At 40.6% G+C, this 15950-nt stretch overlaps 1 protein-coding gene across 1 annotated transcript in view; it reads right to left on the reverse strand.

Moving 5' to 3' along the window:
* Positions 1 to 6804: 6804 nt before the first annotated feature.
* The window catches only part of ACOT12 (acyl-CoA thioesterase 12), a 41130-nt gene continuing 31984 nt past the window's right edge, over positions 6805 to 15950 (reverse strand). The window contains exons 12-15 of the mRNA XM_058524249.1: positions 11008 to 11141; positions 9070 to 9198; positions 7584 to 7710; positions 6805 to 7324 (exon numbers count right to left, since the gene is read on the reverse strand). Of these exons, the coding sequence (XP_058380232.1) occupies positions 7175 to 7324; positions 7584 to 7710; positions 9070 to 9198; positions 11008 to 11141 (540 nt within the window). The 3' untranslated portion in view covers positions 6805 to 7174. The remainder of the gene's footprint in view (positions 7325 to 7583; positions 7711 to 9069; positions 9199 to 11007; positions 11142 to 15950) is intronic.

Below are 15950 nucleotides of genomic sequence, written 5' to 3' on the forward strand. Positions count from 1 at the left end.
TCTATAAATTAGTGAAATCATTAGACATAAATCACAGGTGCTGCATGTAACATTAGAAAAGTGTATGGACGCTTTGTCAAAGAAATTCACCAGAGACAGAAATTCTGGTCCTCAGAGGTTGTATGTTGCTTGAAAGGAATGATAGATTTTGGTTATTTTCTTACCTAAGAATGCCAAAAGAGGAAGGCAAACATTTAATTTATTTGTTTATTCATTATCTATTCCCAAGCACCTACTGTGTTCCTGGTACTCTCTTAGGCACTCGGGATTGTGGCAGTGAATAAGATGAACAAGGCCAGGTGCCTTCTGATGGGGCTGAAGAATGGACAGATTTAGGGAAGAAATACGTATCGAAAACATCACTATATCAGAAAGGGATATTTTATTACATTTTTAAAATATTTGGTTGAATCCCCTAAGACTTAGTCATTAGCACTCTTTTCTTTCTTCAGTCCTTCAGACATGTCATCTCATCTTACGAGCTATCTTTCACTTTTCTGTGGCTGACTCCTGCATCTACATCTAGCCCTAATATCCCCGGCTTCAGTCCCGTCTTCTCACCTGCCTGCTGGATGTTGCTACCTGGATGTTCCACTAACACCTCAAACTCATAATAGCTTTAAACAATCTCATTACTTCCGCTGAAAGAAAAAAAAAGACTAATTTCCTTTCTTCTTGTCGCCATTTTTTTCACTCCAATTATATTCCAAGCCTATCAGCTTGAATCTCAAGTTGCTCTTTTCTTGACATTCCCTGCTCCAAGCCCTCATAGTCAACCCCCTCTTATTTCCTTCAGGCCTCTGCTTTACTATCAGCTTAACAGAGAGTCTGTCTACAACCAGCCTTGTGGGAATGAGCAGCTCCTTCCTCGTCCCAATAACTTTTCATTCTCTTACTCTCTAAATTTTCTCCATATTTTATATCCCTACCTAACGCTATTTATCTGTCCCCTCTCCACCAGATTATAGGTTACATGAGGGCAGGAATTTTGACTCGTGCTGATTACTATAGCCCCAGAAGGGCTCAGCACATAAGAGCATTCACATTTGTTGAATGAATGAGTGAATTAAATGAATAAGTGGTATAAAGGAAATTAACAGAGAGAAGATGCTACGTTAGACTGGATAATCAAGGGAAGGCCTTTGAGGGGAAGATTTTTAAGCTGAAATCTGAATGACAAGAAGGAGCCAGTTGTGCAGATAATGGGGAAGAGCATTTAGGGAGAGGGTATAGTCAAAGCCCCTAAAGAGGAAATGTGCTTGCCATATTTGAGGGGCAGAAGGAAGATGTGGTCTTTTGTGACTGGCTTCCTTCACTTGGCATAATGTTTTCAAGGTTCATCCATAATCTTCCATCCTGTAGGTATACAGGGAGTAGGCCTTGGGTATCTTGATGTGAAGTAATAGGTAAATGCAATTATACTGAGGAGGAGCACGCCTGGTATAGCTGAAAAACAGCAAAGAGACCAATATGGCTGGAAAAGAGTGAGGGATAAACTAGTAGAAGATCAGACAGTTAACTGGGGTCGTATAGGCTCTACCTGTTAGTTTCTGCTGCATAACAACCACAAAGTCTCAGAAGCATACAATAATAAGCATTTATTTAGCTCAGGCCGGTGAGTCAGATCTAGGCTGGGCTTGCCTGGACAGCTCTGCTAATCTCATTTGGGCTTGCTCACATCCATATGAAGTTTGGTTTGGGGTCAGCTGATCTAAGCTAGGCTCAGATGAAGCAACTCTGTTCCCTGTGTTTCTCTTCCTTTTCCTGGGACCAGCAGGCTAGCCCTGTCATGATTTTCTCATGACAATGACAGATAGGTAAGAGGGTAAGTCTATAGGCAAAGTAGAATAGTGCACTCCATTCATGGAGATGCGGATGATGGTGAGGGAGTGAATATTTCTGAAAAATAGTCCAATGTACCACACAGACCCTTATAGAACATTATAAGCCTTTGATTTTACTCTGTGATATGCAAAATTTTTCGTGGGTTTGAGGAGAAATGTGACATGATCTGATTGCTGGGTTGATAGTAGAGTGAAGGGAAAGGCAAGAATAGAAACAGAAAGGTTATGATCCAGACAGATGTTGTTTCGGATTCGTGTTGTAGTGGTGGAATTGATTAGAAGGGGTCTGGTTCTGATTATATTTTTAACACAGAGCTGAAAAGATTGCCTGAAGGAAGGGGGATTTATGGAGGGAAAGGTGGCAGAATTAAGGGGTCTATTTTGAAAATGTTGACGTTGAGATGGCTATTATTTTAGTGGAAATGTCAAGTGAGTAGTTAGATATACAGTGTGGAGTTCAGGAGTGTTTAGGGCTAGAGACATAGATCTGGAAGTTACTGGCAAGTACATGGCTTTTAAAACTCAGAGCCTGGGTGGACTCACTGAGGAATGGAGATAAAGACGAGGCCAGGGACAGAGCCCTAGGCAGTCTAATATTTAGAGGTCTGGGGGAGGAGGAAGAACCATAAGAGGAGGCTTCGAAAGTGTGATTGGTGACATAGGAGGACATCCAAGAGTATGACATCATAGAAGCCAAGAGGAGAAAATGTGGCAAAAAAAAGGAACTAGTCAACTTTGTTGGAGGCTGGTCAAAGGCTAAACAAGTTAAGAACAGGGCTGTTAGTTTTGGCAATATGGAAGACATAGGTGACCCTGATCAGAGAAGTCTTTGTGGAGTAGTGGAGGCAGAAGTATGATCAGGTGAATGGAGTAAGGATGTGAAGCCCACATTTATAGATCATTGGAATAGAGATGGGGTGGGAATTAGGAAATGGGATCAGGTGAAGTGTTGTTTTGCTTTGTTTTAAAATAAGAGATAATATTGGCTATGGAAATAATCCAGGGGAGGTAAAGAAACTTCTGAAGCAGAGAAAAAAGAGAATTGAAGGAGGGAAGCCTTGGAGAAGGTTGGAGAAACTGTTCTTTGCTAGGGGAAGAGAGATTTCATCCATTGTAATAGGAGGGATGGCAGAGATGGGGAAGGTGCATAGATGGGACTATGAGAGGACTCCTGCCTAATGGTTTATATTTTCCTCAATGAAGTATTTTCTAAAGTTGGTGAATTGAGGGATAGTAGCAGACATGAGAAGTTTGAAGGAAGAGGAGGCAGTGTGAAATAGCAAACATACAGGGGAATGTAGTAGGATTATCAGTGTCCTGAATGCCCTTTTGAAATTTGAGGTCATAAATTTCAAGTGAGACCAGTCCACAATTTTCAGGTGCTCAGTGCAGTGGTAAGATATTATGAATAATTTAACCATGGTTGTGGTTTTGCCAGACAAGTTGAAAGAAAGGAAAGAGATACAGGTGTTTTCCAGGGAGTGATTATAATGATGGACCATGGAATCTAAGCCAGGTAAGGAAAGAAGAGAGGACATGGAGAGGGGTAATGAGCTGTGGAAATGATAGAAATGTTAATTTCTAATCTACTTTCAAATGTCCCTAAAAATGTCACAAAATGAGGAAGTGAAAGACGGCATCAGAGGTGTAGTTTATATATGGTACATCATAGTTGTCAGTATAAAATAAGAAGGGCATTTGGAATCTGATATTTCTCTGACTTTTGAATCTGGAGATGGGTTACTGTCAAGAACTGTGAAGGGTCTGAGATTCTTAATAAGCTAGTCTGTTGTTATTGCACGGATATCGGCAGAGACTCTTGGTTCAGAGACAAAGGACTGTATTACTCATGGCACAGCAAGCAGCGTGATATCAGTGTATTTGTGTTGCTTCCCTTTTCCCCTAAGTCCCACAGGGTGACAGATGGGCCCAGATGGTTGCTGTAGACAACGTGGGTTTCCGTCACAGCTGAGGAACTCAGGGCCCAGCATTCTTTGAGCAAGTTGCAAACACTGTGGCAAGCAGCAAACAAGGTAGGCCCCTTCCCCCCCAGAGAGTGAACAGTTACACTGAAGTCATTCTGTGGTCACCTTGACCTACTTAGTTGCCTATGGGACTAGCTGCAGATATTGCTCAGAATCTGGAGATGGAGGAGTCTTGTAGTTTGACACACTCAGCAAGAACCTGCAAGACCACTCAGGGCCCACGGTGAACTGCCTGTCCCAGTAGTTACATAACCTTCAAATGGGTGGAGTAAATTATGACCAAATGCAAAAGTTTACATTTTAATAATTTATTCTAAACCATAAAACTTATTCCTCAACATATACATTTTCAACATATATTTTCAAAACTATTCCTATATACCAATAAAAATTTCCAATGTTATCTCTGAAATGTGTAATAAGAAATACGAAAAAACCTTATGATGGTATACATAAAAATACTCTGGTTTCTTTTAATTTTTATTAAAATTGTTCATCATTTCCTAGAGGTGTTCAAGTACAAGGATAAACTATATTCTAAACTATATAGATCAATTTTCACATTTTCCACCCTAGATTTCTTCTTTAAAAAAGAAGATAGAAAAACTGAGAACAGAAACTCAGTTGCATTAAAACCAGGAAGAATTAATAGGGATGAGCTTCGTTTCTTAATCAAAAAGCTTTCAGTCCTGTTAGAAGCACTTGAAAACCCTTACGGTCAAGAAAGGCATGAAATCTCCAGTGTTCCTTAAGGATACTTTGACACTCCAAAGGAAAAAATAAGCATGACTGCATTTTTATGTTTCCTCTGTCCTTAGTCTGCAGGGGGCTGAGGGTGACAGCTGATGAACCAGCCTAACTGCTTACCCTTGGAGCAGTCATGTTTGCTTAAAGCCTGGGCACAAAAGAGAGCAGGGGAAGGCTGTCTTTAATTCAGCTCTCTTTACTTATCTCTCACTCTATTCCAGCCTCTCCAGCGTCTCTGCTTTTTCTAGAATGTGCCGGAAATGTTCCCATCTCAGAGGCTTTGCCGGAGCTAGTCCTTCTGTGGGAAACATGCTACAGGCAGAGATCCTCGTGGCTCAGTCCCTCTCTGCCTGCAGGTGTTTGTTCAAATGTCCCTCAGTGAAGCCCACTGACCAGCCTGTTTAAAATATGAACAACCACCTCCAACGCCTCCCCTGCACCCACCTCCTTTACCCTGCTTTATTTTTCCGTATTACACTTATCTCCTAAATATTCTATATTATTTATTTATGATGTAATGAGTATGCTTCTGTTCCTTGCTGAACCCACAGTGCCTAGAAGCGTCTAACGCAAAGTAGGCTCTTAATAAATATTTATTGAATGAATGAAAGAGCAGTCAGACATATTTCCAACAAAGGAAATGTAAGAGCTGTTACATTGTAGCCCTGTAAGCCCAAGGGCTGTTGTTGAATTACAACAGGAATGCCTTAGTCAATTGTGGCATGGTTTCAGGCAATAGATTTTAAACTTTTTGAGATGCCCTAAGTAAAGCCTGAATGCATTGCTGTTTTTTCCAGTGTCATGCCCTGTTCAAGTCTCTTTAGTCCAGTAGTCCGAAAGTGAGCACTTCAACTTCGACCATGCTGACTGATCCAAGGAAGAGCCAGATGGGTGAGCCCTGTGTCTCTGATCAGAAGCATTTCTTTTAGAAAAGGTAGAAGGGACAGTTTGGTATGCAGATAGATGAAAACGAGAAAACATGAGGACCTGCCTGCATTATAAGACTGGGAGAAGTTGAATAGGCCAGTACTATCTAAAGAATCTTCTTTGATGATGGAAATGTTCTACATCTGCACTGTCCAATATGGTCACTTACCACATGTGACTAATAATACTTGAATTGGGGCCAGTGTGGCCAAAGAACTGACTTTTAAATGTTAATTCATTTAATTTAAATGGCCACATGTGGCTAGTGGCTACCATGTTGGAGATTGCTGGTATAGATTATGCCTGTGTTATAAATTAGAGTGGACAACATCTTCATGTCTAGAAGTGATCCAGCCAAAGTTAGCCTATTTCTTCAGCTTCACAATGTTTCTGTTACTGTTCAGGAAAAAGTTTCAAAAAATATAAATTCAAAGACCTAGGACAGACAGTAGTTGGAAGTGTTTCAATTGTAACAGAGGTCTAAAATTTTAGCACACAAAATTTTAGTGTAATGTAATCCCTTTACTGCTCATTTTTTCCCCTTTTTTAAAATCTAAAAATATTCTCAAAAATCTTTCTTTCTACTACTGAAATGTAATTTATAATCATTTTAATCTACATATCCACTCTTCTTATTGTATATAAATGTTAATTCATAAAATTGGAGTGCAGTCCAAAGTTCATATAAATGAAGACATGCTGACACAGATAATAAGAATAATTACAACCAGACTTAGAGTGAGTGAGTGGATGGGAGGTGGCGTAAGCAGGGAGAACAGAGGGAGAGATCTGACAAACTAACAGCAGGATGTATCTGACCCCTTAGTGCTCTAAACTCTAACGGAGAAGTCCTTCAGCTTTTAGAAGCTGTCCTGTAGAGGAGGCTAACTCGACATCTCCCGGTTTGTCTTATGAGTTAAGACAAATCACACACAGAGTAGAATAATAAATGTTGAAGTCTAGGGAATAAAGTGCTAATGTAATAGTTATGAAAGAAGAGCTCAGTTAACATTCTCTTTCTCTGCAATATCACACTTTTCAGGTACTTTGCGTGTGTGTATATATAGCAATAGATCCTAAATGGGTCAGCCACCTGGAATATATGTTAAATGACACTAGTAAAGTAGTTCCTATTACTAAAATTGATTGGGTCCCATTAGGTTTTAATGTCTTCCTAATTTAAAGCTCTAACACAGGTAATACATCTTGTCAGATGCTCCTGACACACAGACACCGGCTGAACATGGAATAATCCCACACTATTCATCAACTAGCCAACTTATCATTTTTTATTTTATAAAATTTTATAAAATTTCAAACAGAACACATTTCACCTCTATAGCCTAAAAATTTTTATGATCATTTTAACCAAATTTGCACCATTTTACAGAACACACGATGATTCATATAGGCAATTTTCCATAGCCTGTGCCCCTAGAAGGCAACAGAGCCACAAATGATCTAAAACACAGTTTTAAAGCTCTTTTAATGTTAATCCAAATCACTGGTATTTGACTTGGGATGCATTTTGTTTTTTAACCATTTTGTAACTGCATTTTGCTTAGACTGATTGAATTATTTTGTGGCCCAAAAGCTTGCCACGTGTCAGGGCTAAGGGTGCTTGGAATTGAAAGTGAGAAATCAAATGGCAGGTAATTGAAAGTTTACCATTTAAAATCCGCTTATCAACCCATCATCAGTAGCATTCTCTATGAATTGTATACAGGAGGCTGCTGTCTCTTCAATGGATTTTGACCAGCCACCAAGATTTCCAGCAAAGTAAGAAGAGATGCTAGCAGAAATCTGGTTAAAGTAAGATACCTGTTTCAGAAAGAAAATACAATATTTTAATTTCTTATCAACTTGAAGCTTTTCAAGCAGGGATCTCAATCTTGTTGGTGTAGGAGAGCCTACACTCCTAATCTTCTGGGGACCTTCTGGAATGGATTGGAAAGGATGACCTTAGGACTCTCCTGGTGTGGATACACATTACAGAATTACAATTAATTAGTAAATCTGGGTAAAAGATTTCTCTAAATTTGTAGGAGCAAATTAATCTGCAGATGTTTCACCAACTTACGGTGCAGGAACTGCTGTGAATAGCATGGATGAGAAATCCGGCACATCTGATTTCACCTCTCACGTACTGTGGAGAAAGGGGGACTGACGGCAGAATAACCGACTTCATTGCCACCGTGTATGTCTCACTGAAAGACGAAAGGACATTTTCAAAATTCTTGTGAGAAATGAAGAATGGTTGTTAGAAAATAAATTCCTACAGTTAATGCAAATTACTTATGTAGGTAGAAGTGAAGCTACGGAGACCCAGATCTTCTAGATGAGAGGTGTGCATTAGAAAACATTCTCTATGGCTACATTCAAGCGCAGGAAAGAGTAATAAGGGCCACAGGTGTTTTCTGCCTAAGAATTACATATGCTTTGCATAACTCCACAAAGCTGGAGTCAACCTCCAAACTGGCTTTATTGTGCCCGAATGGGTTGCAATTTCAGTCTCTTTTTTTAATGAAAAAATAATACCCATTGTTTTAAAGAACCCTCGAACAATAGAGTACCCTATAGACTAGAAAATAGAAGTCTTCCTTCAATCCACCCTAGCCATGATCCACTCCCATCCTAGAGATGACCACTCTTAACATTTTGTTGTGTACCCCTCTAGACCTCTTTATAAATATATAATATTTATGTTAGCAAATGCACATAATAGATATTTAGATAAATATAATCATTTTACAAATATTGGTCTATAATTTGATTTTTCACCTAACAATAAATCTTTAGAGGTGTTTCTATATCAGTGCCTCTAAAGCTGCTTCATCCTTTTTAATGATGGCACAGTACTCTGTAGTATAGCTCTCCCATAATTTATAAGACAGACCTTCAGTTTATTTATAATATCTTTTGCCATAATAAATGATACTACAATGAACATCCATGTGCATTAATATTCACACATAGGTGGATTATTTCTGTAGGCCAGCCTTGACATTGGAAATGATGTTGGCCAGTTCCAGGTGTACACCTTAACTGTCCTGGCAGCTTCCACTTCTTGTCTCTTTGAACACTTACTCTGGGGACACTTCCCCTTAGAACCTAGACACCATGCTCCAAGAAGTCCAACGCCCACGGAGAAGTCAGAGACAGACACTCTGATTAACAGCTCTAGCTGGCAGCCAGCCATTTTGGATATCCAGCACAACTGAGCCTTTGTAAAGTCCAAACCAATTCCTGGTTTTTTATTTGGCTCTCACTGGATTTTTACTGATAATAGAATGTTTCAAAGGTTTGCTAAATATCAGTTTTGCATGTGCATGGACCAAAAGGCAAGGAAGTACTTTAGGCATGTTGTATGGTGCTTTGCACACAGGTGGTACTTAATAGGTAGTTTTTTAAAAAAAATGATAACTAAAGGTCCATCTAGAAAAAATTCAGATGAATATCATTCAAGATCAAAAATGCCTATATTGACTTCCTTATTTTCATATCAACTTTTTCTTTCTACTCTATACTATAAATGTTGCTATAACACTTGAACTGCATATACTCACCCGTCTTGGAGAGGCCTTCTTCGTGATACAAGTACTATGAAGTCTTTGGGTTTATCACCATTCACCATAGGACAGGTGATATAATATATTCGATCATCTTCACTCACGCAGTCTATGACCTCACAGGACCTACGTAAACAGAACAGTGAAAGAAAGGCTGCACTTTTCTACCTGCTAGAATAGGGCACTAACTTCTTTCGTTTGTTTGCAAAACTTCATTAGTGGTGTCCACGTTCACCCTTCTGCTCATCCTCCCAAAGCCAGCATCACTTCTCAAAGTCTGTCTTTAGAAAGAGCTGTTTGGTCGGAAGGAATAATTCTGCATGTGATGGAGAGAATGATGGCCATCTGCTTCTAAGGTCACTGCCCTCAACACTTCAGAGAAAGGCATTTAGTTGTTTTCCACAAAATTATTTTTCTCTAGAATCAAGTAATAATATTTTGAAGACGTGAATTATATGGAAAGTCCAAGAAAGACTCTCAGGCAAAGGAATATGATCTACTGGAAAGGGCACTAAACTTGCAGTCAAACAACTTGCCTTTGAATCCCAGATTGCCACTTAGTAGCTATGTTATGTTAGTCAAGTCACTAATTTTTCCTCTGCAAAACGTAGCTCATAATGCCTATGGGGTTATTGTGAGGATTCAATGAAAACACTTGGCACAGTACCTGAATCACAGTAGGTGCACAAGAAAAGTAAATTGAATTAGAATTCATTCATTCATTCTTCCATTCATTCAAGTTCAATTTGGCTGCAATGTCAGGTGACACACAAAATACTGGGAGAAACATTTGAAAAGAATTAACAACAAAGTTTAGGCATTGTTCTGGCCAAAAGCTTTGTATCATAGAGCATCTACAAATGCTGATGCAACAAAATCATGAAGTGTTTCCTCTTCTCTTGGAGAGTTTTATTACGATAGCATCAAGCAGGACATATCATTCTGGCATCTAATGCAAACATAACACATGATCCCAGAGATGTTTCACTTTAGTAGTATTAAATTGTCTATTACATGATATTGATCTCATTAAGTTTTAGACATTTTAGAGATGACCCTCTACCTTGTCAAGATTAGGAAGTAAATGGTAATGCTTAATATGATAGGAAGCCCATCTCCCCAATCCTTCCCTTTCAGCAAGGTGTCCATGAGGCCCTGAGCACAAGAGCCGGGAGCTGGGACTCCTTGGAGAAGGGGGCGTGGCCTGAAAGCAATCGTCCCTGTCAGTGCGGTGACAAGGTGCACAGCTCCTTGTGTTCCAGGAAAGGAGGGAGAGTGGAGGAGACTGGGTTAGGGATGCAGGAGACAGGAAAGAACAGAAGTAAGAGCTGTGGGCTGACAGGAGTGGGCCCTGCTCAGACAGGAGGAGCAGGAAGGACGCCTTTCACCTTGGTGCTCACACAGCTTCCTCCCAGCCTCTCACGGAGAGTGCTGCTCCACAGAGAAGAAGGAACCGCAGATTAAATATCATGAGTTGGCAGCTGGAAGACAATTAGATAAGCACTTCCTCCAGAGCCAAGAGACGGCATATTACAGTACCAGAGTGTGGAATTCAGAGCCCGACAGAGCTGGGTTCCAATTCGGGTTCTGTGGCTTTACTGCCTGTGCCACCTTGGCAAGTCTGGGACCTCTCTCGTTACACGGGAACAATACCAACCTTGAAGAGTTATTGGTAGGATTACAGTAGATGTGGGAAAAGCATGTCAACTCAATCTAGATGATACATAAGTGATTATGATAATCTTTGTTTTGTGTCTCTCAGTAGCACCTGATGCAGTTCTGCAGTTCTCTGTGCAGAGCAAGCTTCAAAAAAATACTCTTTACTTAGTAAAACAATGGGTCATTCGTTGGGCAATGGAGATGGACTGCAATGTAGAGATCATCTTTTACATGATGTGAGCGTTGATTAAGAAAATATTTTAAATTTATTCTTACAGGTAATGAGGGTCCCACAAAGGTCTCTTGGTAAAGTCAGACAAGAGATGGTAAACCAAGTGGGCTGGTCTGTCCACGTGCTTTTCAACCCAAACAGATAAAACATCACGCTCTTCCAGAGTATACATTTTTATCTAAAAGACAATAACAAGAAAAATAAATTACAAGAGAAGAATTGATGTTTTTACTTTAAAAACCACAAACATAAATATGTAGTCATAGGTTGATTGCAGCAGCCAAGGCATCTTGGCACCTGGATAAAAAGGAAGGCAAATGAGGGCAATTTCACTTCAAATGCTTGGAAGTCGACAGCTCTGACCAGTAGGCCATGCTCCTGCGTCCTCCAAACAATATGTGACTCGAGGATGGGCTATTTAATTATTGTGCAACAGTTTTTCTCAGGAAAAATAAAGAACATAAGCCTTTCTCTCTCCGTGATGTTTCCCTGCCTCTACCCAGGAACAACAGACAATATCACCAGACTGCTAGGCAAGTCAGTGCCTCATCTCCCCCCAAGAACTTGGAGCCAAGGCTACGGCCTAGGACACTTTCCCAGGGTGTCAGGTGTGCCTTCAAGTGGGCTGAGGGGACCCAAGAAGCAAGCCAACCACTTCTAGAACCAACTCAACCTCTCCACCATACTTCTTCACAAAGCATTCTTTGATTTGTGAATCACAGGGCTCATCCTCCTGGGAGGCCAATTCCTGGGTGTCTAATGCTTATTATTCTGTAGATAAGAGGAGGCTTGCCTTAGGGAGCCATTTGACATATACTTAAACATCAATGTATCCCTTGTTACTCTGAACTCTCCTTCTACTGTGCTTTTGCCAATAACCAGAGGTATGTGTTCAGCCAAGAGCACATTTCTATCCCGCCCATTTTCTCCATCTCTTTCAGGGCTCTTTGAAGTTAGTGTTGAAATTTGCCATCTTATAATCATTCCCATGGCAACAAGCTGTGAGAAGACAAACAAACATAGGGTTAAGACTTCACTGCAGGAACCAAGCAGATGGAAAAATCAGGCTGTGAGGGAAGAAACCTTTATTCAAACATAAATATCCTCAAGAGGAGAATGAAGAAATGAGAAACTGACTAAAGCAGCTTAAAAAGGAAAGAGGAGGCTATGTGCTCAGGCCATTTTACTTCTCCAATGGACCTCGGTGCCAAGCCTGTCTTTAAATCGGGCCCACAAAGGAGGACACGACCTCCTAAGGCTGCGGGCACTTACCAAATAGGAAGAGAACCATGGATGGGGCTCCAGTTGGTGGCTGACACTCACCTCAGCGTGGACATGCCTAACTCTGTCCCCTGTACAGCAGGAGGAGAAGGAGGTTCATTGGTGTAAATCCAGAGGGAAGTCACCTTATCAAAGCCTGGTGGCTGTGTGGCTCTAAGCCAGAATGCCGGGGCTCTGCAATCTCAGAGGAGACAAGGGCGGGTGGCCAGGGGGAAGTCCACAGTCTCTGTCATACTCTGGCTTTGGGGCAGCCATGGTGGAACAAGGGTGGAGTAGGGTGTAACATTGGGCTGAGAAGTTGTTAAGTGTTGAATTGTGTCCCCAAATTCATATGTTAAAATCCTCACCCTCAATACCTCAGAACGTGACCTTATTTGGAAACAGGTCGTTGCTGATGTAATTAGTTAAAATGAGGTCATACTGGAGTAAGGTGGACCCCTAATCCAATATGACTGGTGTCCTCATAAAAAGGGTAAATTTGGACAAAGACATACACACTGGAAGAACGTCAAATGAAGAAGGCAGAGGTCGGGTGACACATCGACAAGCCAAGGAATGCCAAAGATTGCCAGCAAACCGCCAGAAGCTGGGGGAGGGGCCTGATACAGATCCTCCCTTACTCCCTCAGAAGGAGTCAACCCTGCCTGTCTCAGTCTTCCAGCTTCCAACTGTGAGACAATACGTTTCTATTGTTTAAGCCACACAGCTTGTGGTACTGTGATGGCGGCCCCAGGAAACAACTACAGCACATTTCCAGGAAGCTTCTCCGCAGGTTGCAGACACACCCTGCTGCTTCCTTTCCTGGACCAAAGCAAACATCACGCCAAACAGCCACCATTAAATTGTGCCCTTCCAGAGCTTGCCCATCCAGTGCCGAGGACAGTATTGGATGAGTGAATGATATTTTGATCCTTCCCCCAGAAGGTGAAGGTAGCAGAAAGTCCTTCTCATTGCTCTGCTATCAGAATCAACGACAAAGCAGACAAGGAAAGGCAGCGGTTGGCGCTGGCCCTCTTTAAACCCTCTTCTTTTAGAAAAGCCAACTTTTGCTTAGTGAAAAAATTCTCCAAGACCAACTTTCCAAGAAAGTGAGTTCCCTTTCATGCGTGGAAGAATACAGATTAAATTCCATTTGTAACCAACTCAAATGTTTTATCATTTGGTGCCTTTTATTCTATGAAATGAAGCTTAAAGTAAGTAGGCTCAAGTCTGCTGGAGCTTGCTAACATTTTATTAATGATATTGTTTTTTCATTCTAATAAGATTCTGTTTAATGGATTTGGATGTCTTGTACAAATAGCACAAGAGGAAATAACTCAAAATTTTAGAATTTTATACTATCTGTTGACAAATGTTATCGAGACTACATTGTGGGAAGGAGGACAAAATTGGTTTTTACAGAGTCCTGGGGAGAGGCTAACTTTCCTTGGAGGTGCCCGGGGGATTACTCCAGGGGCTACAGGGACAAGACTCGGGCGAGTGGAGCTCTGGGACCAGCCTCTCTGCAGCTTCAATGAAAACAGCTCCCCTGGTCTGTTCCCCCTGTGGGGTTTTGTCCTGTGTGAAGATTTTCAAGTGGTCCTTGCCATTCCGGCTTTCACCATAACGTTTCCAGTACACTCTCAGATACTTCCTAAATAAAAAGCTATTCCTGTCAGGCCAGTCTCCTACCCATGCTAATTCCACCACGAGAATTTGGCTCAAGCTTCTCACTGCCCAGAAAGCCTCTTTACCCCTCCAGCAATCTACTCCTTACACCATCTTCAAGGAGAAAAGAATCACCCCCTCTCTGGAGTTCTCGCTCAGTAACTGTCTTCCCTCACTTTGATTCCCAAGAGCTGACCTTTATAGTTTAAACGCTACAATCTTTCACTTGTTTATAAACTACCTTAAAATTATTCTTCAGCTGTTTCATGCATATGCATAATGTTTCCAAAATAGATTATAAGCGCCTTTAAGATGTACATCTCTTGCTCCTTGTATTACTATTATTATTAATTCCATCACTATACACTGAAAATGAAGTATGGGTTAAAACAATTTCCAATTTTCATTCCAAACACCAGAAATCTTAGATTTTGACATCTAACTAATTTACATCAAAAATAAGTATAGATTTTAAAGTCTGAAATAAGTATGATTCTTAACAGACAGTTGTAAGAATCATTCAACTAAAAGGCGACAAAAAAATAAATGAGCTGTACTTAAAAATTAAAAGCATATAAAACTTAAAAAGCAAGAGAGAAGAGGCAGATAACAGAAAGAAAAAATCAGATTTTTATCATAAATATAATCTAAAAAAAAGGAGGGCTTCAAATTCAACAGATAACATAAGAATGTTCCTTTAATTATACAGTATCCTCTAATAAGCATCTGTAAAAAATTAAGAATTAATTATTGATGGCTCTCTTAAGACATTGGCAAACATACTGTTTATTTGTTTCAGTTTGTTTCTGGCCCCAAACTCCCAAAGAGCTGAAGTTTTAATATATTATACAACTTCACTACACACGTTCTTTTCCTTCATTCCAGACATGACTTTGTCCTTTCCAACACTGCTCAAGAATGCTCAGATGCCAGCACTGATGCAAGAAGCAGATTTCATATTAGTGAAAGAAAACAAAGTCTTGAAGCATCTTTTATGAGGGACAAAGAGAAACAAATAACTTTATGTTAAACCTGTGTTTCTGCGTCACCGAAGCAAGCTCAGACGGAAACCTAACTGGATCCAGAGGGGGTAGGGAAGACCTTGAAAGGATTCAGCAGTGAGGACAAAGACGTAATAAAAGCAAACAACCAAGAACAATACACACAGAGGAGGTCACAGTCAGAGTTGAAAAGAATCAGTGAAATAGCATCTGAGTTTGCTTGATTTTAGGGTAACTGATCATATAATTTGTCACCCAAACTGAAACACTGTTAACAATTATGATGGGACAACAGGTGTAAACCAGGACTGTCCCAGGAACACCAGGACACATGGTCACCCTATTTTAGAGGCTACTGCTTCATTGACGATGAAAAACAGTACATAGTGAACCGTGAACACAGACAAAGAGCTGGCATCGCTGAGCATCTCCCGAGCGCCAGGCACTGCTATGTTCCGGGACTACAGTGGTGAGCAAACAGCCCTCAGAGAGCTTACAGTCCAGTTAGGGTGGGCATCAGCTCCAAGGGTCTCCTGATATACCTCTGACATTAGAGAAAATTAAAATCTGAAAGATACACGTTTATTTAAATTTGATGACACGCAAAACACTGTAAAATGTGCTAAGAGAGATACAAATAAGTCAAGACAAGGCTCTTTTCTTAAGAAGTTTATAATCTAGTTAGGGGAAAAGACCATGTGTAAAAAGTTAAATTACTACGTAAGACTTAAATATCAACTCAACGAAGCTGTGGAAGAAATGTCACAAGACAATACATAATTAATTGACAAGTTAATTTTACAGAAGTAATTGCTAAAGGATTTCCTGGATGGAGAAGTTCCTTCAGCCAGAGGTGGTAGGAGTGGCTTTATGGAGAAGCGTTTGTCCTGGGTCTTGAAGACCAAGCAGGATTGGGGCAGATGCAGAGGAGAAGGAGAGAGGGGTGGAATATGAAAACAAAGCTCAGGGGGGAGGAACGCGCAGGGCGTATTTGAAGGACCCCAAATCAGCCAGCGTGGAGGAGTAGAGACAGGGCTGGAAGATACTTGACTCTTAGA

Source organism: Diceros bicornis, chromosome 1, assembly GCF_020826845.1.
Source record: "Diceros bicornis minor isolate mBicDic1 chromosome 1, mDicBic1.mat.cur, whole genome shotgun sequence".
NCBI lineage: Eukaryota > Metazoa > Chordata > Mammalia > Perissodactyla > Rhinocerotidae > Diceros > Diceros bicornis.